At 36.0% G+C, this 27,192-nt stretch overlaps 3 protein-coding genes across 3 annotated transcripts in view; 1 reads left to right on the top strand and 2 right to left on the bottom strand.

The window, feature by feature from the left end:
- Positions 1 to 6,362, bottom strand: part of ptp4a3a (protein tyrosine phosphatase 4A3a) — a 39,081-nt gene extending 32,719 nt beyond the window's left edge. The window contains exon 1 of the mRNA XM_055219480.2: positions 6,206 to 6,362. The gene's annotated coding sequence lies outside the window, so the exon portion shown is untranslated. The remainder of the gene's footprint in view (positions 1 to 6,205) is intronic.
- Positions 6,363 to 8,822: 2,460 nt separating this feature from the next.
- On the top strand, positions 8,823 to 10,213 carry LOC129454892 (forkhead box protein Q1). Its single transcript, XM_055219477.2, has 3 exons — positions 8,823 to 9,084; positions 9,367 to 9,462; positions 9,542 to 10,213. The coding sequence occupies exons 1-3, from the start codon at positions 8,941 to 8,943 to the stop codon at positions 10,079 to 10,081; spliced, it is 780 nt and encodes a 259-aa protein (XP_055075452.2). The 5' UTR covers positions 8,823 to 8,940; the 3' UTR covers positions 10,082 to 10,213.
- Positions 10,214 to 11,978: 1,765 nt separating this feature from the next.
- The window catches only part of rims3 (regulating synaptic membrane exocytosis 3), a 77,568-nt gene continuing 62,354 nt past the window's right edge, over positions 11,979 to 27,192 (bottom strand). The window contains exons 3-7 of the mRNA XM_055219475.2: positions 23,420 to 23,561; positions 22,194 to 22,306; positions 18,053 to 18,154; positions 17,829 to 17,968; positions 11,979 to 17,708 (exon numbers count right to left, since the gene is read on the bottom strand). Of these exons, the coding sequence (XP_055075450.1) occupies positions 17,496 to 17,708; positions 17,829 to 17,968; positions 18,053 to 18,154; positions 22,194 to 22,306; positions 23,420 to 23,561 (710 nt within the window). The 3' untranslated portion in view covers positions 11,979 to 17,495. The remainder of the gene's footprint in view (positions 17,709 to 17,828; positions 17,969 to 18,052; positions 18,155 to 22,193; positions 22,307 to 23,419; positions 23,562 to 27,192) is intronic.

The following is a 27,192-nucleotide window of genomic DNA, read 5'->3' as shown; positions in this document are numbered from 1 at the left end:
TAAACTGAAAAACAATTTTAAGCACGTCATAACTTTGCATCCACATGTTGACGGAGTAGAATATATGCTGAAAAAAATGACAAAAACTAATCAAAATAAAAGATTAATAGGGTACATTATTAAGGTTTAAACTAAACAATATAATACAGATTTAACTTATATTGTTCAGGTAGACATTAAACTCATTACTACAATGCAGAATGTGTGCAGGCACACCTAAAAACAAGCATACAATTCCAATAAGCTTACATTGAAGGAGGGAGCCAAGCAGTTTAAGAATTTGGGATGGTCCCTTTTGACTTTGCCAGTTGATAACCACCTAGCAACCATTAAGAACAACTTTCTGACTACATAGGTACTTGTTAAGAACTCCTCAGAACATCAATTGTACAGCAAAAACCAAAGCACCACTTGAGCTTTGAGGCAGCAGAAAACATGAACGAAAAAAAATAACGGAATCGAGACAGGAAAACGGAATTTACTTTATAGTGCGGAATATCATGGAATTTGGTAAATAGTGTATAAATTTTTTAAAAAAAGCCATTATAACTTATTTGTGAATATATCAGTTTGTTGCCGTTTTATTCTTAACCGGCAAATAAAATGATATAAATGTGTGGAACGCAACACAGACAACTAAAAGCTTTCATTCTGAATAGAGAAAACCATGTTAAAGAGATCGTCTGAGACCACGGTGTCTTTAAAAAACGGAGAAATCAAAATTTAAGACCCTCCTCACACCCACGGAGTTAAATACAGAGGCTTATTTGACCTATTCACTAAATTTGACAACACTGTGTCTGGCAAAAGATTTAATGTTGGATTGTACTAGTGCTGCCTCAAGATTAGTCGTGACTAATCGTTTGCAGAATAAAAGTTTTTGTTTACATAATATATGTGGGTGTACTGTGTATAATAATTATGTTTATATAAATACACACACATGCATGTATAATTTTAGGAAAAAAATATATTTATATAATATGTAACATGTATATATTATACACATGCAAATGTTTCTTAATTAAATACTTGCGTGTATGTGTGTGCGCGTGTGTGTATTAATACATAATTATTATACACATTACACCAACATATATTATGTAAACAAAAACTTTTATTCTGCAAACGATTAGTCGTGACTAATCGTGAGGCAGCACTAGATTGTACTATGAAATTCTGTAAGCATTACATAATTAAATATTAATGTACTTTTGAATGCAAACCATTAATGAATTGTTGTTGAATTGTATAATAAGTTCAATCATTCTGAATTACTTAAATGTATTTTATTCATTTACATAATCCCCAAAAATAACGGAAAAAACTGAATTCAGAAAAAAATAGAAATAATGGAATTTAAGAAAAAATCAAATGGATTTCAAAAGGCCCTACAATTAAAGTCTGTTTGTTTAAGGGTCTGTTAGACTGATTCAGCCTATGTGATGATATTTTTGTCTGATGTTACATGCATGCAGTTTAATACCACAGCTGCAGCTCATGTGCACCTGCTTGAATGCTTGCATCAGTGAGTTACAGTAATGAGCATCAGAAAAACCACCTGCCTACCAAAGACACACCAGCTTTCAGTCAGTTACATAAAAACAGTCAAAAACCGTCAATCATTTTCAGCATACAGTAACTAAAGAGTCTTGTGTGACTACAACATTAAAAAGCTTCCCACAAGTTAAACTTTAAAATGCATGCAAAATGCATGCAATGAAAAAGATAACAAAAGCAGGCCTAATGAAATAATTTGATATTTTTAGTCAGTCAGATCTAAGCTAACAAATGCAAGGTGTTACAAGGAGATTTTAATAAAATTCTTAACATTAAATTACATTTTGAGAGTAATTTCTTTTAGAAAATTAACTTCACACCTTAATGGGAAAATTCAATACACAATGACATTGGAACGCATTTAAAACATCTTAGTCTATAAACATTGGAAGACAAAATGTTCACCCAGTAAAACAAACTGATCAACTGATAGGTAAAGGCTGGCATTACACAACTGCTATCCAACCTAGGAGTAACACACTAAAGACTAAGAAAATAGGACCTGTTGGCCACAACAAACATAATAATAACTTATCCTCAACCATTAAAAGGCTTAATAGCCTCAGACAACAAGCAATCATAGTTTAAGGGAAAAAATCTCTGTACCCATTATATAAATAAAAAGCAAAAGGTTTGCTTTGATGAATTGAATCAACTGAGCAACATAAAAATACTAGACACCTAAAAAAAGACAGACATAATTTCTCATTCATCAACAACTCCACCGTATAATTGGCATTATTTAAAGGCAAACTATTATCTTGAAATCACAAAAAACAAACTTGTACCCAATCAGCATTTACGGGAACAGAAATAAGTCTATATCACCTGCGGCCCTGGGTAAGCGGGCACACACCCTGGCAAACTGTGTGTGGCTAACAACTGTTTATCAAACAGATAATGACCTGACCCAAAACTGGCAAGGGTCAAGTGCTGGCTGATACTCATCAACCTTGGCATGGACTTCAAAGCCACAGATATGATTGTTTATTTGTGATCATTCTACAGGGACCACAAACTATCCAAGAAGCTAACCTACAGAGAATACACAAAGATTTTTCGGATATGATTGGTTCTGAGGTTTAAAGAGCGCTGTGACCCTTGCCGTTGCCTAGTGCCACCTTGAACAATTTAGTTTTTATTACAAAAGTTAGTGCCTGTTGTTGTCATTCAGTTGACGTACTATATCTGAAATTTCCCTGGTAAGCCATAACCTTGTGGTCAAGTTTTATAGGCCACAGCTCAGGGCAAGTAAATTCCCAAGGAACTAAACAGAAGGGGAGCCCCATAGAGCTAAAACTGAACTGCAAGGAGCGCTGTCGGCCAACATCTCAAGGAATCCTGAACGTCACTGAGATTGCAGAAACAGCTCTTTCTGGCACAAGGACTGAAGGTCATGTGGAAGTATTTATTTGAGGCTCAGGACCCTCTTGGGGAAAGCTCTGCAAAATTCTTGGTCCTGAGAATTTGCTGGTCTTTCTCTTACCACAGAAGACATGCACTCCGCAAGATGTTATCTTTTAAGAGGATGATAAACATTATGTGCAAAGCAGATGAAAATACTACCTGCTTTTGCTCACATGCTTGATTATAAATGTGATACTTCTGAAAAACTGCAGTTTTCTTTGCCTCTTTAAGCAGCCATTGGGTAAAATGTGTGATAAAGTCCAACACGGATGAAAGAGACCTTTACACTTGCAAGACTGGCAAAGAAAGTTGACAACAAAGTAAGAATGCAACAAATTTTTGGTGTTCGGCCAAACGAGTGAAAATGCTGAATAAATTTTACAGAATAATGATGACGCGATCAAATAGCAACCAGCTAAGAGTGAGAGATGCGCAAATGCAGAAAACATGTTGGTGAAAGCATTTGAAAGTGTCTAAGAAAGACGCAAAAACATACAGCACAACACGTTTCATTTATCGTTAGGGGTGCACCAATATATCGGCCAATGATGCTCGCTGTGCTTATCAATGAATTACAGTGAAATGCTGCTACATCCAAAAGCCAGAGGGCGCTCTCGTGCAGAAACTCAATATGCGCTGCAGAGGAAGAACCATACACACGCAGCAGCTATGACACATAGCTCCAGGAATGGCTTAAGGATATATTTATATTGCTGTTCTTCAAACCTTTTCAGGTATTTTCATGATAATAAAGAATATGATTATGTTTGACGAGAGTTGCTTTTCAAATGCATGTTATAAACGACTCAAACGCACTGTGATTTCAGATCGATAAGGACTTACTGATCAAAAGCCGTAGTACATGAAATAGCTGTGAATAATATCGGTTGAGATTCAGAGTAGTTATTGGCCACGTATTATTAGTGTATATCGGCATTTATCGGTGCACCCCTATTTATCATTTAAAATCAAGACATACTGAACACCATGCAGCGTTTGAGAAAGACACGGTGGCGGCGATCCTGGGTATTTGTCTGCTGAATCCACAAGCACAGAGAACAAGAGACTTTAGCTCTCTGCTACAACAACTGCAGTATGTAATAAAAACTTCCTAGAACCAGTAAAGTCCTACAATGATTAACGCTTATATTAAACGAGAAATAAAATTTTATTAACAATAAGGTTTTTGTTAAAACGCTTGTTAAGTGCTTTTTCCTCTGTCATCTCCTGTCAATCTTGCCGCCGTCTCCCTCTCTCTCCCTTTGCTCGTGCTTGACCGTACACGCAGGCGCACGTCTGCTGCTCAACATACAGTGATATACTAACTGTATAAGTGTTTCTTAAGGCAAGTTTCTTAAGGCAGAGTAATGAATAGGTTATTTGCATTTTGCCCAGGAATAAAAGATCATATTAATCCGTTTAGCCAAGACTCATTTATGTTTTAACGAGTCTATCTATAGCTATCTGATCAGAGACGTGACCAGGTGTAAGGCTGAAATGTTAAACAAAATTGTAAAATAATGTGAAATAAAGTAAAAAAAGAAATTCTGAATGTAACTTGTGCAATAGTGAGAAAATTGTCATAATAAGGAAAAATTTTTGGTTGTTTGGTATATGGCCTTCAGCTAAATTTTTCACTTTATTCAACTATGAACAAGAATTTTCCTTTCGGTGCATCCCTACAACAAGGTCTTGAAATAAAAATGGGTGTGAAAAAAATGGGCCAAAAATAATCAAGAGTCTTCTCCAAATTGTTTTTATTTAAGCGCAAAAAAACTGTGTTGGGGTTTTGTGGGTGGGTATCAGGGAATTGCTGGTTGGTTGCTAGGTCTTTGGGATGGTTGCTAGGTGGGTGTTTAACGGCCCAAAGCAAAGAGCCTATCTCCAATTTTCAGGATGTGGTTTGGGTCTACCTTTGCAAGTCTTACAGATTTTTATGCCTGTATTGTTGTCAGGGGCCCCAAAAGCACACCTCCCCTCAACATGCCATATCATTTAAAGTAGCACTTATGCAACGTGTAAACACAACAGGCCATGTTATGAGTTTAAGTTTAATACAAATATATATATTTGCAAAAGAATAGTAGTGCCATTAATTGTCCCTAGCAACGATAATTAAAACTAAAACACTGAAAAAAATGCAACATGCATTTAACCTAGCAGAGAGATTAATATCCTGCTAACTTTACAGCAATTTCACAAAGTAAGCCCTTAACAGCCAACACCAGGTTAAAATCGCACTGATGCCCTATTTGAAGTGAAAGTGCATGTTCAGTGATGAGACCTCTCAGATGATGCGTTATCATTAAAAGTCTGTTTACTGTAAATTGTGAATGGTCTGTTGGTTGAGTTGGGTGTCTGGTTTATTTTCCTTCACCAATCATGCCAGCTTTACCCAACACAAACACACAGATCTAGAACTGCTGTCTAATAAAATGGCACACATAAAAATAGAAGAAATAAGCTTATTCAACATCCATCTAAAAACAAAAACAGACTTATATAACTGGCACAAATCCTGACTAAAAATATGAAGCCATGATGTGGGTGATGTGGCTGTGACTGTGAGAGTTACACAGGACTCTTGCCAGATGGTGGTCTGCTATAGCCTATATGAGATTAATGCAATGTAACTCCTCGTGGCCAGACAACCAAAGTATATTGACTGGACAAGAGTGAGACATTAAAATTTTTATGGTTGAAATAAGGTTTTTTCTTCCTTTAGAAGTTGCCTACTTTAGACAGAAGCGTTGTCGACACCACACCATAGACGTGGACAAAAAACGACAAAATATCTACAATAGATCGTTAAAACCACACTATGAACGCACAATACTACACAACTTAATGCTAATTCAATGGAAATTACGTATGTCCTTTGTAATACTACTAAATCCTATAATATTTAGTTGAACACGTTCCCTCCGGACATTTGCCTCGACATATCTCACAAAAACGCTATTTTAAACACGTTCAGAACCTAAGACAGCCATTTATGCAAAATATACCTTACACCTCCTCTAAATCAATTAAAATAACCAAAAACTACAGCAATAGCGCCAGAAAACGATGATTTCTGACAGAAAGCCGGTTTGGGCAACACCCTCAACCCAACAATCCGCTCAAATGTTCACCACACACGGTTCTCTGATGCTACATTAAGTGTATTTTATTCAGTTTTTTAAATATAATACACATTTATTGCGGTAGTGAAAGATTGCGAGTTCAATGTACTCACCGAAATGTTCCCACAAATAATCTACAATGTCTCAGCCTCGCCATGCGATCGTAGTGATGTCCGATTCGTGAGGGAATCATTCTTCACTGCGCGTTCACTTCGATGAATCAGACGAATCGATTCGGATATCTGAATCATCAGATCAACTCGTCACAGCTTACCGGAACCGCGATGACGAATATTCAAGTGACTCATTAGCTAATCAATTTACTGTCAAGAAAACTTAAAATCAGCCACAGAAAATATTTTTTTATTTCTTGAAATATGTTTGGACAAAAACTTTCTTTACATGTTTATTAATATTGAAGTGTACCAAATAGGCATGGCCTTTATGGTTGTTTTAGGTAAAAACTAAAATATAGGTAAACACTAAAATACAACTAGGTCTGCAATATGCACTATTACTAAGGCAATATATTTAATACAAATAGACAAAATAATTTAATTAAATATAGTCATGGAATTCATTTGTCAAACAGTAGAATCAGAATAACTTTAATTCTCAAGCATGCATACACATAAAGATTATATAACAACAATATAAAACAAGAAAAATCCATCTGTGCATTGTAAAATGTATCATCACATGTAAGTTGCACAGTGAGACTATTTTAATAAGTGGCTGATCCTATTATAAAAATAGGCATTGATACTAGCCTATCACACAATCATTTCACACGCAAAAACAATTAACGGTATCATTCTAAACAGAAATATCTAGCTAAACAACCAAATACTAAAACAAGTTCTGGGAAATCCCCTTCCCATGAGTTTATTAAACTGACTCTTTCATCTGAACAGTTCACACGAACCGATTCCGGAATCTGAATCGAACTCCCGGGCATGTTCTCGATGACTTGGTCCTCCCACAATCTCTCTGTGCGTCACCGACCGCCACATGACGATAGAGCTAAAGGATCACGATAAAATTTAAAGCGGGATTTCAAATCTCTCTCTTCTATTAACCCATATTTTTGTATTTAAACGATAATGCGTTTTGTAATTTAATGCAATGGTTTTACCAGATGTTTTAAATAGTCCCAGGAATTGAGATTCACTGCACGTATTAACTGAAAATTAAAATACAAAATAATTATCAAGACCTAGCTCTTATGACTGATAACACTTAGAATTGTTTTTCTCCTTTAATATCATATAGTTGAATTTAAATGCGCTATTTATTTTATTACTAAGAACATGGTAAATAGGTTACAGAAAAAGCTATAGGCTATAGAAAACATACAACACAATAAAAACTAAGAGAAAAGAAAAACAAACAAACAACATAAACGACATTAAAGAGTGTGATTACATAAAAGAGTCAAAAAGCAAATAGTCCTTATAGTTTCTTAGCAGATACTGAGACCACATTGAAGAAGGCTATAGTAACAAAACAAATATTTGCTTTTGGGGTCCGAGTAAAACTCTATATAGCCTAATATTTCTCTTAATCCTGGTAAAAACTTATGAAAAATCACAAACATCCAGAACTTGACACGACCACCATCAATTCCGTATACAGTAAGTAATTTGAAAGACGTCTGTAAAGTAAACAAATTGTTAAATATGTAAAGGAATTTTTTTTCCAAGTTTAACTTTTACTTTTACCCTTAGGCTGGGTGTTAACCCACCTTTATCTAAACTTTGCTAATAACGATCATTTCAAGTAGTTGTAAATGAGCCTATTTAATGGTTACGAGCCTTTAAAACGTTACCACTTATTAAGTATTTCATTTGCATGTGAGCTGCGCGTGTGAATAGCTATCTCATGACTATTAACATTGGAATGTTGAGAATTCACAGTTTTGATTCAGATTGAATCAAACTTGTCCACTTCTTTGTTCAAATAAATGTTCTGCGATTAAGCCACGAAGCCAATGCACGACATTACTTTTCCTTGCGAAAAGACCACAAACTTTAGATAAATAAAATAAGCCTATTGTCCGAAAAATGGTTAAAATTGTCCCCATACCTTAACTGTCACTGGTGCGGTTCCCTTTCAAAAAGTATACAAAGTTTGTATATGAGTTTATAATAGCAAATCAGAGATTGGTACCAAAGAGTCAATGTTAGTAGATCAAACGTTATTATTGGTAGGCTACCAAAATATACATATCTATACATAAACCTTTTTAAGTGTACTGTTCTAGTGGCTATTGGGAATTTTGTTTACTTTTTTTGGACAATAAAGAATATTACTAAAGAAACATACTCACATAAAGTAGCCCAAATCAAACATTCCTCTGTTACAGGAGCAGCATACCACTTTTTAGTTAAACAGATAAGAAGTTAACATGCTTATTGGATTATTTTATAATTTATTTATGAATTTACTTTTGGACATGACACATTTAACAAATTATATTCCTGTTATTATAATAATTATTGAAGTGAAATTTATTTAAAATAAATAGTATTTTTTACAAATTAACAAGATGTCCCTTTGCTCTCTGTAGAATCTTATATTGTTTACAAAGTGTTTGTGTTCTATATCTATCTAAGTAGTCTAATCTATGTATTTATTTCTTAGTAAAGTTGTTTTTCTTAATGTATGTCTTTGCAACTTTACTCTATAGTAAACAGGACTAAGGGCATGCCCGCCCACATGTTCACACCTCCATCAATTATGTAAAAGAGTCATTAATGAGGAATGCCCATTTACTATCAAGGATGTGGTACATATATAGGCCGAAACACGACACAACAGACACTCATCACTCAGAGTTCACTTCAGCATGTCCTCAGAGATGCAGAGAGAGCACAGCGACATGGTTGCCAGAAGAAAATACAAGAGATACTCCAAGCAGAAATTGACCTACCTTGGTCTCATCGCCTATGCCATCCAAAACGCACCTGAGAAAAGATTAACGTTTTGCGAGGTGAGTTAAAATCTATAGCCAGTGATAAAATCATTGTATAGAAAACTAAAAAGCTTCAGTTCTGAAAGTTCAATCCAATATCAAGTAAAATAACTAATAATTGATAAACAAATTTTACTAGTACAACTATTTCATTTAGTTTATAATAGGCCTATGTACAATTGTATTATACAAGCCATTAGATACAAGTTTACCGTTACGCCTACTCGTTTATTAATTAGAGAGAAGTGTTTTGCAATGTTTTTTATTAGTTTGTAACTAATAAAAGTTTTCATTCTTCAGTTAATGAATGCCATTGGGGCGTTGGTGGATGGAGATCGAAAAGGCCTTGAAAATAATATCAGAGTCTGCTTATCATTAAACGACTGCTTTGTAAAGGTACGGCATCATTTTTTTCTTTTTCTTATTTTTCTTCTTAATATTAGCTGATATTAATGTTATCCTTTCTAATTCACAGGTGCCTATAAATCCAGAGTGTCCAAACGCAAGACGCAATTTTTGGAAAGTGGATGGTAGTAAAATTACTCCAAAGATGCTGCGACGTCACTTCAGTAGTATGCGTGACATCCTTCCTGACATTCATGAAAACACAGAAAGTACCTCGGCGAAGAATCCAACCGTGAACAACAGTAAAGGCACCGAGGCGAAGAAGTTCACCAGCTCATTTTCCATCGAGTCCATTTTGCGACGGGAATGCAGCGCCCCCACGAGGCCTACTTATTTTACAAGCAGCTACTCCAATGTAGCGAGTGCAGACAACGGGTGGTCATGCAAGAGGAAGGCATGGGACTACCCCGATCAGACTGAATGTGCCAGTTTCAGAAGATCGCATTCACACTTTACTTTTCCACCTTACTCACAGGGACAGATGAACGATAGATGCATTTCTGTCAGCCCTCCATCTAAAAGGATATGCCCTGCTTCTGAACTATCTTACAACTATTTTGACAACATCAGACAATTCACTTCTAATTCTGTGACATGGGCATACCCATAATACTGCACTTATTCATCTACTAATTAAGACACTTATCATTTAAGACTGGATTTTTTCTAAATGTCTTGCGGATTTCCTCTATGCATGATTGAAAATGTCTGTGAACATTTCATTTGTAAAATTAAATTTTGCAATGTGTTTTTCTAAGCTTATGAGTTTATGGGTTTTTCTGGGAAACTAATAACTGTGATTTTGTTTTAGGGTGTAATCTTGGATAAATATTAGGCATTAGGCAACTGTTTTGTCAACCAATCAGATTTTAGGGTTAGTTTCTGAATTAGAACTAGCTCTCAGGAGAACATGCTTTAATACAATACTTTTACACATTTTCTACACGGGGTTCTTCACAGTGATCCCCTAGACTAGAGGAACCATTTTTGATTCCCCAGAGAACATTTCAGTTTTTATATCATAGCACATTTTGGAACCTTTATTTTTGTAGACACCCACAATGTAAAAAAAACTAAACAGTTTGCATGTTTTTTAGTTAAGACAACTTCTGAAATTTAAGTTTAAACTGCTTTACAAACTACATTGAGTTAGATGTACTTAAATTGTGTTAAAAGTAAAAATGAACTTGTTTTTCAAAATAATTTTCTACGTTTACTCTCCCATGCTGGGAAGTTAGCTGAGAAGTTATGTAGCAAATTTTATTTCGATAGTCCACTTTAGACAATTTAATTATAAGTAACTTTGCAACTACCAATCTTTAGATAATTAGTAGACTGTCTGCCTAATATCTACTAACATTTTATTGTGATTATATCTCAACAGACATTCAACTGTCTATAAGTATCTTTGCAGGTGCATGTCTACTTATTCCACTAACCTAAACCTCTTCCCTAACCCCAACCCTACTAATACACTAATGACAGTTATTTTACGTATAGTTGCAAATTATTGACAGTTAGTTGACATGTAGTTGCAAAGTTATTTATAGTTAGTAGAATGTCTAAAGTGGACTATCAAAATAAAGTGTAACCAGTCAGAACAACACATTATAATGTTTACAATTTAAAAGGTTACATTTAATTAAAGGCGGGGTGCATGATCTATGAAAGCCAATGTTGACATTTGAAATCACCTAAACATGCCCCTACCCCAATAGAATCTGGACCTTCTTTTGATAGACCCGCCCCACACATACAAAACCCAGGCAACGATGTCCATTAGTAGACACGCTCCTTACTGCATTGGCTACAAGTGTGTTTTGGTACTCGGCCCGACTCCCTTTTCCAAAGTTTTTTTTTTTTCAAAAATCGTGCATGCCGCCCTTAATTGTTGGTGCAAATTAGATTTTTTGCACCAATGAGTGGTAATAGATCCCCTGAATATATATACAGTATACCATACTAAAAAAAACTGCATAAGCTGGTGAGCTGGTTTTAGCTGGTCTCGCAGGTCCCTTGTTTAATGGTCTGGCTTGTGGCTAAACTGAACAAATACCTTGTCGAAACAAATATTTTGGTTTCCTAAAGACGAGGGGAGACGACTGATCTGTAGTTAACATTGTATCCATTCGTTTTACACAGTAACATTAAGTCAGTGTAGTTTTTGATACGCTCTAGCTTTGCCTTGAACTAAGGTGTACTTATTTATTTTCCTATAGTTATCAGAAATAAACTATTCTTAAAAGACTCTATTGTTATTGATTCTGCAGAAGTTACCGGAAGTTAGGTTTGTTCCACAAAAGCCGTTTGTTTATGTTGTTACTCCTGAAATATATCTTATCTTTTTTTAAAGTGTGTGATGTAAATTTAACTTGTGTTTTATTATTTAGGAGAAATTTTAAGTTTCGGGTCAAACTGCTGTGTATTACTTCAAAAATTACTTTTACATTACTTAAAAAATGTAAAAAAAAAGAACATTTACTCAATCACAGTAATTATACAGAACATGTCAGTCATGAAGAAAAAGTTTATTCAAATCAAATTTATTGACCTCCAGCTTCCAGTAGTCAATAGGCATGCAGATACAGGCTTCAGTCAAAATACATTTTGAAAAAGTTTCCCATCCTTTTCTTACAAAACTGCGTGCACCCTAAATAATCAGTTCTGCAGCGTACAAACCACAAAAATACCAGTTTTACATTATCAAATACTGCACATAGAAAACATTTACAAAGCACGAGTATAAAATTACAGCTTCCTCGTACAACTCTTTAACATTCGGTTACTGCATAACAGCAGCACATTTTCATTTCAAATACTTTCAAACATCTCCATGACTGATAAAACTATAACCAACCACTAACGCCGCTGTAAAATCTGGCCTACTTTGTCTTCTTGGACTTAAGATAGTGTTCGAGTTAAACAGAGATTAAATCAGAGGAGATTTATGGTACAAGTTAAATGCAGGTTACTCACCCAGGTTAACTGGGCAAAGTTTTTAATGGAGCTACATTTCACACAAGCTGCAAATCTCTCTGAAATGGTGAATGTGTCACAACAGTGTTTTGTGCTGGTAATCATGTCATGAATAATACCAATGACTCATTAATGGAGACAACAAAGACATTTTTGCTGTTAACAGTTTTGCTACATTAACAGACTGCAAATGGCCATCTTTGCATTTGTAAAATAAACACATTTTATGTGATTGCTAGTCTTCTAGCATCTTTTTTTTGCTCAAGTGTGCAAAACAATTATACAGGTTATCTTAATCATAATATTCTTATAAAAGAAACAAGTTTCTTTAAATCAATATTTAAAAGACTTCATTGCCTCTTATATGGCCACTTGAGAAAATAAACAGCAAACACTAAGAAATACATGTGCTCACAATGCTGACAGTCCCCATATCAATTTACAAACTTTCATAAAATCCATTTTCATCACCAAAATTTGGCATGCAATCGAGTGTGACATTTGAAATATGGGTACATGGGCATTATTTTTATTAAAATGTACCAATCTGATGTTTTCAGCTAAAGATTGAGTGCTCAGATCCAATGTATTTTAAATTGATTTAATTATACCAGGATTTGGGGGTTTTCCATTTTAGCCTAAAAACATAAAAAAAATAAAAAAATAAAAATATGTTATCCTGCCAATTTAGGATTTCAAATGACATCAAATAATTTTTGTCAGATTTGAAATAATAAAATAAGTTACAACTAAATATAATAATAATAATAATATTAATAATAATTACATTCAGACTTTAGTATCACTATTATAATTTTCAATATTGAAGCAAAACACTCAAAGGTTTGAATAACCTGTCTGTGCCTTTAAATAAAATATGACAAGTAAGGCAATTTACAACATAGCAGAATTCAGCTTTATACTGTTAACCATAATTTTTTTTTTTTTTTTACAAAAATAAGCTAAATATAGCTTCAATGACCCTAATATATTTTCACAAATGTGACAACACGCACCTCATATTACAAGGGTTTTAAAAGGGTCCAGGTACGTGTAAAGGGAGATCACAATCTTATTAGAAATGAAAGCAATCTCTCAACATTTACAGATCATTATTATACATCATACAATACCAGACAAGCAAAAATAATCATATAATTCTCAATTCACAATAACCTACTGACCATATTTGACTGTAAATGCTGTGACTGTATCCATTCTGATTGTCTGCTAACACAAACCCGCTGTGCATTTTGTTATGTATCTGTATTTGATGTATTAAGGTCATTCCCCAGTCAGGCTGAGGTCACTCGCTGCAAAGAAAAACCTAAACTTGCGTCATTATGTACACTCTTGGAAAAAAAATGGTCTAAATATGTACCACCAGCTGCCACCGGGGCAGTACCCTTTAAAAATGTCCTAATATGTACCATTTGGTACCAATATGTACCTCTGAGGAACTAATATGAAAGCTGTACTTTTTGAAAGGGTATAGCTGGGGTACATTGACCATTTATTCTGATAGTTCATCTGATTGAACACCAATGCATTTATACTAAACTGATGGTCAGTGACTTTTCTGGTATTTACCACATCATACTCAAAAAGCCAACACTGCCCAATTAGAAATGTATATTTACAGTTTACCTGTCATGGTCCAGCAAGGACCAAAAGCAATTTTCAAATATCAAAATGCATCCAAACTAGATTATTTTGTCACTGTTGCATTTGGTCTAGCTCTGAATTCCAACAAACAACATCCCTCCACTACGCCTGAAATTTTTTAAAGCAATAGGCTACAGTTTAAATATTCATGCATTCAGACTCTTTTTGCAAAAATGCAACGCCAGTATGGTTTTGTAAATATTTCATACAGTAAAGGGACACACACCATCCCACTTTCCCAAGTACATAAAATGACATATAAAAATATTAATATCTACCAATAGTTGTTTCATAGCATTAAGGACAAACATTCACCTGCAAATACAATTGTGTTTTCAGTAAATTAATGCAATTGTAACAATTAGTTACAATTACGAAGTCTTATATTTTGTTCTGAATTTGATCTACAAACTTTTGTCTGTTAGTGGTGCAACACGAAAGTTCAACTTTAACACTCAAAACTTGTGCAAATACAAAAAAGCAGGAGTTCAATGTGAGTGTTAAAAGCAGTGACTTCCATTTAACTTTTATACATTTAAAGGTGACAACAGGTTGAAAAGGACTGAAAAGTTTCTGCAGAATGAGTTGCTTTCATTGTATTATTTAGTTTTTTTTTGCAGTTATAGATATATAAGAAATAAGAAAGTGCCATTGTGTTTGGTCCAACATAGATATTGGCCTTGCAGAAACAATTCAAATGCAATGCATTTATTGTGCGCGGTACTCTCCCGTTTGTATTTATGTATACACTGTAAAACCTAAAAGTCAATTCAACTCAAACCATTTAAGTAAACCGGCCGCATCAAACCATTCAAGTTTCAAAACACATACATTCCAGCACCGCGAACAAATTGAGTCATATGCAGTTATGCACTTATATTTAAGTTCACACTAGTGCATAATTGCACATGACTCAAGCTCACAGTACCCAAATGTATGCGTTCCAAAACTTAAATGGTTCAAGGCAACCGGCTCCCCCAAATGGCTTGAGTTAAGTCGACTGTTAGGTTTTACAGTGTAGTGATTTTTGTGGTCAAAATTATGTAATTTTTTTGTCATGGTTAAGCAACAAGACCCAGAGCAAGGAGGAAACATTTTCTATGTCCTATATAGCCTTGATCAAAAATGATGACCAAAGATGAGATAAATTGCATGAAGATTAAACATTCAGATAAACAGTAAAGAAGTGATTTCCTAAAGAAACCCTTATGGCCTCTACACCACCAATGCAGTGAAAACTGTGCATGCTAAGTGCACAGACAGAAAGGCTTTGTAGCCTACAGATATTGAGAAAAAAGTGACATGAAATTGTGATGTTAATATTATAAGTATTAACAGTATGGGGATTGTTCAATGATTCTGTGCTGTACGTCTTGCATGTTGATCAGGATAGCGGTGATTTTAACAAATAAAAAACACGGCTATTGAAACAGCTGTACAGCATTTACTAAATACTACAGCCCCAAAACTACTTCAACTTTTGATTTGATCTAAAATGATAAGTTGAAAAGCTTCGCTGATGGTCTCTTTCTTACAAAACACTATCCTGACACAAATCACTTCTAATATAAGATGATATAACAAATCTGATCAATTTGTTTTAAAAATAAAACATGTCCTGATTCTGCTATAAAAAGCAAATTGTAAAACATAATAACTTAATAAACCATAAAGGGTTTGTACAAAATGAAATACTAAGATATGCAAGATATCCTTTACGGAAAAAATCCCTTATCTTGTTAAAGGCGGGGTGCGTGATTTTTGAAAACACTTTGGAAAAGGGAGTCGGGCCGAGTACCAAAACACACTTGTAGCCAGTCAGCAGTAAGGGGCGTGTCTACTAACCGACATCGTTGCCTGGGTCGCATCAAATGAAGGTCCAGATTCTATTGTGGTAGGGGCGTGTTTGTTATTGTTATTGGGGTGATTTCAAATATCAACATTGGCTTTCAGAGATCATGCGCCCCGCCTTTAATATGGAGCACCATCTTGAGCAATACTAAAGACCGAGCAAAGACTCAATCTTCATAGAGGAAGCTAAAGAAGACTGACTGGACAGCAACAGTCACACTAGCAGTTCATAAGCTTTACAACAAAAAACGTCCAGGATTATACAGAATTGGATTGGTTTGGGCTTTGGGATCCTTTTGGGAGAGCGAATGCATCGCCAATCCTCATATTGTTACGTGTGATGTTGTTCAGCGTTGACCTCCTGAGTATAACAGGAAACCTTTTAAACAGTTACAGTAGATTCATATGCTGGTAAGAAGAAACCCAAACTTGTCCAGTGCGGCTTTTTTCCAAACATAAAGAGATGCCGTTCCAGTACCAGATCACCAGATCAGGCCTACGTTTCCCAGAATGCTTTGCGTCGCTGCCGGTACAGGAAGTCTTATTTGATCTTTCCCGTGTATCCCACAATGCAGCTGGAAATGAGGGGTTGCTGGTTTAACTGGACAGCTGGTTCTCCTTAACATACGGAGGGGTTTGATTTCCACCGACCGTGTATGCAGCTCAGTGCAGATTATATTTTCAGACGAAAAGTTAGCGAAATAAGTTACCTACCGTCTACAATTCTACGTTAAATTTATAGGCAAGCTTAAAGTAGCCGTTCACATATTTTCTTCAACGAGGGTTGCGAATAAACGTGCAGAATGCAATCGATAAATACGTGAACACAAATTTTTCTCGGAAAAGGAAAAATATGCTACGTTATGCGACAGCAGCTGTGTGCATTTCCAATAACCTGACCTGCGGAGTTGAGCCCTGCTCTTAAAAAGTTCAATTCTGTATGTAGTCTACGAGTTTTTCTTTTTTTTTTGCATCTCATCTAAGTCGATGACTCTGCTACATATCCATACGCTAGAATAACTACAGATAATAAGAATTGCTTTGGTTTTTAGAAAATAAAACTTTTATCGGGTTTGGCATAGAGAACTGAACGACCCTCGGAGGTCCGGACCCTGCAGGTCTAGAAGAACCCACGGCCACAGAAACCGACACAAATGCTACATCGTCAGGAACATTTCCAGATATAACTATGAAATGCCCCTGTTTGTTTTGTGTTACGACCTGTGGAAAATGTGGATATACATGTAACTAGCCGTGACCCTTTCTGTACTGCATGGTTACACACACATCCACACACAGGTGCGTGTAAGCGTTTGTGTGCGTCGTGCCTGATTTGTATCCAACTCTGTAATATATCTGTAGAAAGAAGAGCGTTCCAGCTCTGGGTTATGAGTTGGTTATATCTATCAGAGTGTGTGTACATGCTTTTTGGGGTATAGGTGGTGGGATATATTGAACAAAGATACACACATAGAGATAGAGAACACAGGCATATTTAAGGGGACGCGGATGGCTGGGTCTCTCGGCCGCGCTTAGGTGCACGAGGGGCTGGTGGCGCTCTCGAGCGAGGACTGAGAGAGGCGACGCGTCAGGGGTCCGATGCTGGGGTCCGCCATAGAGGAGGTTGGGAAGAGCTTGTACCAGCCGCTCACCGTCGATGACAGATCCAGGTCATCCAGAAGGATCTGTGCCATTCCCATGAAACACTTGCTGTCCATGCGGCCGTAGTCCCCCCATACAATCACCTAGTGAGCCGAAATGGAAAAATTATGATGAAGCATCGGCTTATTTAACTTGATATGAGACAATGGTGAAATTAAAGAAAGTAAATGGTCTGCTAGGACAAATTGAGTATTTTTAAGTACCTGTAGCACTTTGCCCTGAGGGCTCTCATCAAACATCAGTGATTGCTGGAATGTGGGATCCAGGGTTCTCTTGACCACTTTGGTTTTCTTTTTAGAGAGACACATGCCGTTTTCCAGGACATAAACCTTTATGTATGTAGCTGAAGGATATATAGGATACATCAGATTATAGAAGGATGCGTAAGATGTCCACCATAGGATAAAATGATAGCCTTAATAATTACCTGGAACGTTTTTTGAGCCTGGTTTTGGGGTCAGCCCTCGGGCCTGTGTGATCTCCACCTCTAACTGACCTCCTCTATCCATCACTCCAACATAAACATCACCTGCACAGAGACAAATCAGACATCTTGCAATGGTTTCAGCTAACAGCAGGTGGAGACAAATAGCAAGTTACTGTCTTAAGGGTTTCTGCCTGGATACTGGATGATTTAAAAGCAAATTAGATATAGCTCAACTCCTCTCAGCATAAACCACTAAGAAGATTAATATGAAAAAGATCTGTGTGAAGATACATTGACACTGAGTAACTACTGTTTTGAAATTGTCAAAAGCTATGTTTGGAAAAGCATATTACTTCAATAAAAGGTTTTTGTAGTAGAAAAAGATTCTTCAGACTAAAAAAAGTTTTTTTTAAATCACTGCATGCGAAGAATACGGAGCCCCTCAGGGGACATGAAGCAAAATTAAATAAAGTTTAGTTTTACATGCACACATGACACTTTCACAATAGTTTCACGTGCGCATGTGATAGTTTCGCCATGGATGTTGTTGTGGGTCTTTTGTGACCTCTTGAATGAGTCGCCCCTGCGCTCTTGGGGTAATTTTGATCGGTCGGCCAATCCTGGGAAGGTTCTCCACTGTTTCATATTTTCATTATTTGTGGATAATGGCTCTTACTGTGGTTCGCTGGAGTCCCAAAGCTATAGGACTGGCTTTATAAAGTTTTCCAGACTGCTAGATCTCAATTACTTTCTTTTTCATTCGTTTCTGAATTTCTTTGGATCTCAAGATGATGTGTAGCTTTTGAGGATCTTTTGGTCTACTTTACTTTGTCAGGCAGGTCATATTTAAGTGATTTCTTGATTGCGAACAGGTGTGGCAGTAATCAGGCCTGGGTGTGGCTAGAGAAACTGAACTCGCATGTAAAAAAAACACAGTTAGGCTATGTTTACATTAATGCGTTTATGCTTTAAAACGCGTTACTTTTGCTACGTTTACGCCTTTCATCTACACTACATCACCGTTTTCGACCCTCATAAACGGATTCGTTCGCAAACGCTGAAGACCCTGTTTTAGTTTGAGAACTCAGACGTTGCTCTGAGTGTAAATGAACGTAGACGGAGTCTTATGTAAACGAACAGCTGATATTAACGTGACAGCGCATCATTTTCAAAGTAAAAATTATTTTATTGATGTAAATGTTGGTTTGCAACGGAGGTTTTGCCAAAAAATAGTAAACATCTACCAACCAGCTATTATAAACGCTATATCGGATTGTTTTAACATGTATCCTTATAGATAATGTCTGTTTTATATTAATGTGTGAGTATTGTTGGGTTTAATGTGTTTATGTTTTGTTTAAATTTAGTTAGCTTACGAATGATAGACTGTAATTTTATACGCCATATAGGCGTTGCAAAGGCCAATATGAAGGGAGAATTGTAATGGGTCAGACATTATTTTCCAGTTGAATGTAAGTTTTGTTTGCTACTTTAAAATGAATTTCGTTTCAGATAATTTGTCTCTTAATTTTAATCGATGTTTTGTTGATAAGTTTTGTGAGTATAAATTAATAAAAACAAGAAACTCAACGTCATTAATATAATGCTCGTTTAGGCGCTTGGCTTTTAGCTATTTGTGTGTTGCTAGCGGAGGACGTGCGCGGACCTCGCACACTTTTAAAAATTAATGCAATAAGCTTTTCTGGTAGGCTAAAGCAATACTTCACTTCTTACTATATGTTTAATTGAAGTTTGCATTTGCTGAAATTTATTTTTGCTTCAAGTTTGCTACTGTTTAGAATGCTTTCTTTTTAAATCATAAAGACCTTTCTGTTTAGTTATAAAATCAAAATTAACCTATTAATCATATTAATATGTTGTAGAGGGAGCTAGAACAGTATAAGTGTTTATGTTTTGTTTAAATTTAGTTAGCTTACGAATGATAGACTGTAATTTTATACGCCATATAGGGCGTTGTAAAGGCCAATATGAAGGGAGAATTGTAATGGGTCAGACATTATTTTCCAGTTTAATGTAAGTTTTGTTTGCTACTTTAAAATGAATTATGTTTCAGATAATTTGTCTCTTAATTTTAATCGATGTTTTGTTGATAAGTTTTGTGAATATAAATTAATAAAAACAAGAAACTCAACGTCATTAATATAATGCTAGTTTAGGCGCTTGGCTTTTAGCTATTTGTGTGTTGCTAGCGGAGGACGTGCACGGACCTCGCACACTTTTAAAAATTAATGCAATAAGCATTTCTGGTAGGCTAAAGCAATACTTCACTTCTGACTATATGTTTAATTGAAGTTTGCATTTGCTGAAATTTATTTTTGCTTCAAGTTCGCTACTGTTTAGAATGCTTTCTTTTTAAATCATAAAGACCTTTCTGTTTAGTTATAAAATCAAAATTAACCTATTAATCATATTAATATGTTGTAGAGGGAGCTAGAACAGTATAAGTGTTTATGTTTTGTTTAAATTTAGTTAGCTTACGAAAGATAGACTGTAATTTTAAACGCAATATAGGCGTTGTAAAGGCCAATATGAAGGGAGAATTGTAATGGGTCAGACATTATTTTCCAGTTTAATGTAAGTTTTGTTTGCTACTTTAAAATGAATTTCGTTTCAGATAATTTGTCTCTTAATTTTAATCGATGTTTTGTTGATAAGTTTTGTGAATATAAATTAATAAAAACAATAAACTCAACGTCATTAATATTTAATGCTCGTTTAGGCGCTTGGCTTTTAGCTATTTGTGTGTTGCTAGCGGAGGACGTGTACGGACCTCGCACACTTTAAAAAATTAATGCAATAAGCATTTCTGTAGGCTAAAGCAATACTTTACCTCTTACTATGTTTGATTGAAGTTTGCATTTGCTGACATTTATTTTTGCTTCAAGTTCGCTACTGTTTAGTACTGTTCACTTGAATGCTTTCTTTTTAAATCATAAAGACCTTTCTGTTTAGTTATAAAATCAAAATTAACCTATTAATCATATGAATATGTTGTAGGGGGGAAATAGAACAGTATAAGACTTTCCCAAACACATTTTTATAGGTTCAAAAATAGTGTCTGTTATAGTTGCCAGCAAAGGACCCATGTATGACTTTTTTTTAACCCTAACTGCGTAAACGTGCAAAGGTAAGCTATTATTAGAGTAATAAGTTATTTTACACTTATATGCGCATGCCCAGTTACGTGATTGGTCATGTTTCATGCGTTTATAGTGGTGTATAGTGTGGATGAAGATTCTTTTTAAAATGCCAGTATAAACGAGGATCGTTTTCATTTTAAAATGCCGTTTTAAAACGCAAATGCTCTAATGTAAACATGGCCTTAAGTTATGTTTAACAGGGGTAGTCAAGCACTTTTTCACACAGTGCCATGTAGTTTTGGATTCAGTTTTCCCTTAATAATAAAAACCATCATTTTAAAATAGCATGTTCTGTTCACTTTGTGTTATTTTTGACTAATATTTAAATTTGTTTGATAATCTAAAACATTAAAATGTGACAAATATGCAATAACATAAGAAATCTGGATGGGCCCCAAAAGATTTTCACACCACTGTAACTGAAACCAGGCACAGAAAACAATAACAATAACTAACAAAGAACAAAGGAAACACTAGGAAATACCTAACTTTACTCTTAAATAGTGCACTATTTGAGGGAACATCCATTTTAAGTGGTGTCCAAAATTATTGTGGACATTATTGAGTGCACTCGTTCAACCCCCACAATGCACCGCAGTAATGAGTGTACAACCAATGTACAATCACAGCTTTTCCACCGAATTGCGCGCTGAATTGATTCTCGCATTTTGTCGGAAGATGACCCCCACACTGCAGCACTGTCCGAATTTACTCACTCGTTGTTACACACTACTTCGAGTGAACTATATTAGTGGACTGATTTAGGGAATAGTGAATGAGGGTATAGGGGGCTATTTCAGACACAGCCTTGGCCTATATATATACACAGGGTCTAACAAGCTAGTAACAAGACACACTTGGGGAAACAATCAACAGGGAACCAATCAACAAAAGAACTACAAACAGGCGACAGGAACATTGATCTATGTAAATGACTGGATTGCCAAAGTATTCAAAGCTAAACACGGTCAGAATCTTACCCATTGGAGGTGTGGCCAATGTCTGCCGTCCTACTATCTGGGCGGGGCCAAGGCCATCCAGGAAGTCACTAAATTGACTTTCAGGGCCCAGACGAGTGGTAGGGAAAATGAACCTAAAAATTTCATAATTACATTCGCATAATTACATTTTAATATCACAAGCTAATGTATGTTGTCTGGAATACTGTGTAATGCAGCAAATTTCACAATACAAAGTATGTTTTCCCCATAAATGCAATAATCTTTGGTGGGAGAACAACTTTTTTCCAACACTTAATTTGTGACCCTGCCTGTGAAATCCAGCCTAAAGTCTAACCGTGGGTTTACAGCAGACGTGTGTTCAACGATTTGCACGAGCAGATTACATACAAAGTCAATGCAAAGACGCGATCAGACACGTCTTCGACGCGATATGGGCAGCGCGTTTAATGCGAAAACACGTGCTATTCACCTCAAACGCGTCTTCGTCCAAGATGAAAATATTAAACTCGAGCGAAATATTCGCATGACATGAAGCTAAATCCAGCGAGTAATCTAGAGCGAGTAACGCGATGCCCTGCGTCTTGTGTGTATGTAGCATTATGCAGGGTTCACACCAGATGCGGTAAAGCGCGAGTGATTTACATGTTAAGTCAATGCAAAGACTTGATAAGGCATCCTGCGGCGCAAATAATAAATGAAATGAATGACATGAAATGCCGCGTAACGTGCGGATGGCGTGTTCCGCGCAAATTGAGCGTTCAGAAAAGCTTTGAAAAATCTGAACTTTGACGGAACTTTTTTCGCGTTAACCAATTAGGACCTTGCTGTAGTAGTGAAGTGATTACAGGAGTGACAGGAGCCCCTCCCATGACGCGAATTTCTGCATGAATGTCTCGAATGACTAGAATTTCACGTGCGAATGAAGCGAGTAAACTCAAATGTTCAAGCGTCCAACTACGTGCGAGTAGCGCATTTTTGCCACCTCTACCACGGCTGGTGTGCACTATTATAATGTAATGATGGGATTTGGAGCATCAAAGTTTGATTTCAATCATTGATTTTACACTGATTTCAATCTCTGACATGATCTTACTCAGTCAATTTTAAATATATCAAGGTTATATTTTCACAGAATGTTTTTTATAATAGGAAGAAATCACAAAAAAAGACTTCAGCTGGTTTTTCACAGGTTGGGTTGAATATAATACTTATAACACTTTGTAAAACATACAGACGTCACTCACGTTCCATCAGAGCTGTTGCTGTTGGTGCTGCCATCCGTCGAATCCTTGCTGCCCTGTCGCGTGACGCGGTTCCTCATCTCCACCGCTATACCCGTCTCTGTACTCCGCCTGATGGTGCTGCGTAGCTTTTTGGTTCCTCCATCTGCAAGCAAGGGCACACAATTTTATAACACTGACAAAAACTACTAAATATTATGCATTGTAAAAGCAAACTGTTTAAGTGTTTATAAAAAAGACAGCTAAGCTTATATAGTGCGGTCATCTTTTATACCAACCGTCATGTACTCAGGTGGTAATGTAAACTCAACCACACGCATGAACAGCATGACTGTTTACAGCGGCTGAATTTAGATGGATAACTTTCCAGCAAACCGATTCGTACAGACGAAGTTAATGATTAATCAGATGTTTCTGTTTTATCCCCGAGAACCAAATATGGAGCCAAATCGGAAATAAAAACAATGGATGTGAAACATCATTAAAAATACCTTAGGTGATAATAAACAAGCTATATTTAACTTTCGAACCGAAGCCACTGATTTTAAATACGTTTAGAGACTGTGTGTGTGCAAGCCACTCGAGAGTTATCAAGTGCAATATCCATTAGCAAGTATATACTGTGGTAATCTCCTGGGGTCAAGCTCCGAAATTACAAATAAAAGCAAAGGCACAACCATGGTACCAAACTCCCCAGCAAGCAAAAGCAGTCATTTCACCGTAATAATTAATAGACTTGATATAGTCTGGCTATGAGTAACCCATTAGTAGCCAAAATAACCTTGAATTTGCCAATATACTGTAACTTGTGACCTGTATGATATTCCATCATGTATGCAAAGTCAACAGTGATGACAAGCTATTTCTTTTATGGTTGACATCTATTCAATTTTCAATGACAGCACCAATTTTGCCTTGTTTTTGCCAAGACGTTGTCTAATTTGCTTGCTGGTCCAAATAGACTGGATGACAAAAACACAACTTCCGGGAAATGGATACATAGGTTTAACTCAGTCAGTTGAGGGATTTTTGCAGATCGCAGTGATTTTCGCAGATCAATGTATGGATACAAGAGAACAGCATGATCCAAGACTTCGAAGAGTAATGGCAGGCATATCACAAGCCTTGAAGATGCACAAGAGAAGTGTGAAATCTATTTGAGTTTAGCAATGCTGCTGAAGTCATACTACAGTATATAAAGTAAGAAAGGGGAAGAGTTGATGAAGGGAGAGAGCGGGAGAGAAACAGGCAGATGATGCTGGATAAGTGATAAACACAGTATCAGTCAGAGGATCTCAAAGGTAACACGCTGACAGAAACTGATGCCTCCTAGATCCTGAAGGAGCAAATAAAACCATGAGCTGTATGCACGGTACACCTAATACTGTCATGCTTCGACAAAAAATAATAACAGGTATGGAAGGCTGATTTTAGGGCCTTTTTTATGTTTGATAAATAATGCACAGTTTAGTTCATCATTGTCACAAGATAAACCCTGAATGGTTGATAAGAACCTGTTTTCTTGCATCACCCCGATAGTGACTAGAGAGACATGGACTGTGTTGATTGTACATAACCCTTTTTCAAACATTATGGGACAGATTTTCTAGGCAGGACAAATTGGAGTGAGAGTGCACTTTCAAAAAAGCGCCAATGGGAGGGGTAATTTCTGTGGGTGATTTACTGATAAAGTGCAGGTTAGGGGTCCAGTGTGTTTTTAGCGGCATCTAGTGGTGAGATTGCAAATTGCAACCAACCTCAATTTCAAAACGCAATGAGAAGCTATGATAGCTGCTACAGAACAAATATGTCGTAGTCTGAGATAATGTAGGGATGAAATGGGCTCTATTGAGCAGTTTATCCGTTCAGGGCTACTGTAAAAACATGATGCAATTTTCCATGTAAGCAGACCCATGTGGTGTATGTAGATAAAACATCTCATTCTAAGGCAATAAAAACAATACAGTTCATTATGTAAGGTCTTTATACATCACTGATAATATATATTATGTTTCATTTCTGTCAAGAGATCCTTCTAAAAGATATACAATGCACCTTTAATGAACACAAATTAAATAGGTGCAAATATCTCATTTTCATAATGATCAACACAATCTACCAAGAGCAACGTACATTAGCCTAGACTTTAAGACATGGGGCTCTATCTTACACCCGGGCGCAATGCAGCGCAATGCAGCGCAATGCGCGACGCAAGTGTCTTTTGCTAGTTTCAACTCAGCGCAATGATCATTTTCATGTTTAGCGCCACGTTGTTTAAGTAGCAAATGCAAATGGTGTGTTTAGGCGCATTGTCGGCGCGTTTCTATTTTGAGGCAACTAAAATAGACTACGCCATTGACCAGGTATAAAGTCTAAAGTCAATGGCACAATATTGTTTTTGTTATTTCTTGAGCACATTAGTAATATAAAAACAGGACAACAACGTGCGTTTGCTCATCACATGGATGGGCAGCAGCACATACACTTTTAAAATATGAAAAATCAAAGGATTAAAATGTAAAAGATTATCATTGAGTCTCTTGGACATAAATGAGGATTATGAAACGTTAGAAGGTGTAAAGCCTGGTAAGTAATTAAATGCTTTGCTTTAAACAAATGCAAATATTGCATTTATTTTGAAATGTTTTTTTTTTAAATGCTACCCCACAGATGTATTGTATATGATGACTCTGTACCTGTGGATATGATGAGATGGGAACCTTTTTTATGCAATGCTTTTAAAAACACTCACAGCACTGTCCGAGTGCTGAAGGCTCTCAACATGTTTGTAAATTCTTTATCTCCTGTTTGTTACAAATCAAGTATTTTTTGAGTACAAACCTTTTCTTGCATATTTTTAATTATTTTTTTTTAGATAACACCGATCATGTAGGCTATCCATACATTTACATCAATTAAAAGCCTGCTCATTTTACTTCAATGATTAAAAGAAAACAACTTTAAAGGTTTTAATACAAAAAATAACAGTTTTAATAAAAATGAAAACAACAATTTTTTTTTAAATCAATCTTAAACTGGTGGTCTTCTTCCTCCGCTTAGCTTTTCAGTTTAAAAATTCCGCCATCTAAATAGGGAATCGGCATGGCGCCAACGCAATGGCTTTTAAAGGGGACGAGAGCTGATACTCCCATTGGTTTATTGCACGTTACGCCCAAAACACACCCATTACTCATTACGAGAATAGGAACAACCCTTTAAGGCCGTGCACTTGGCGCAAACACCATTTTTCCCGTCGTTAAATTAGCAAAAGTGGAATCGGACACGCCCGTTAAGACAATGCGCTTAGATCGTTAAAATAGGGCCCATGCGTTTTTAGCCATTTCATAATAATAGCACAAATACCAGTAAATGGACGTACGAACTTTATATAAAAACCGTGTTGCGTGATTCATTTAAATACTCTCCTCCCATAAATTTTGCACTCTCCAAAATTGCATAATGGGGCTAAATAGCACTTAAACTGGTTTGTAATCATAGGGGATCCATTTTAAGTGCCAAATCTTCTGGGAATAAGAAACAAAGCATTTCTCACACGGCCCTTACAGAATGAGTCATCAATAAAATTTTAATTTACATTGTTGTTCTTGTTCCTTACTTGCCAACAGCAAAGTCAAGGGAAAATGTATAGTATGCATGCATGGTCATTATAAAGGCATCTCCCAAATGCATAAATGTACATCCTGTGTGTGAAATCCTGGCTAAAGAGTTATAATCTGAGATTTGAAGCATCAAAGTTTGATTTCAATTTTTGACAA

Source organism: Misgurnus anguillicaudatus, chromosome 20, assembly GCF_027580225.2.
Source record: "Misgurnus anguillicaudatus chromosome 20, ASM2758022v2, whole genome shotgun sequence".
Taxonomy (NCBI): domain Eukaryota; kingdom Metazoa; phylum Chordata; class Actinopteri; order Cypriniformes; family Cobitidae; genus Misgurnus; species Misgurnus anguillicaudatus.
This window is presented reverse-complemented; position numbering and strand designations above follow the sequence as displayed.

Excerpts from the sequence above, each read along its gene's own strand:
- LOC129454892 (XM_055219477.2), top strand. The coding sequence starts at position 8,941 with ATGTCCTCAGAGATGCAGAGAGAGCACAGCGACATGGTTGCCAGAAGA. Across the intron at positions 9,085-9,366 it reads AAAGATTAACGTTTTGCGAG|TTAATGAATGCCATTGGGGC; the intron begins GTGAGTTAAAAT and ends TTCATTCTTCAG. Across the intron at positions 9,463-9,541 it reads TAAACGACTGCTTTGTAAAG|GTGCCTATAAATCCAGAGTG; the intron begins GTACGGCATCAT and ends TCTAATTCACAG.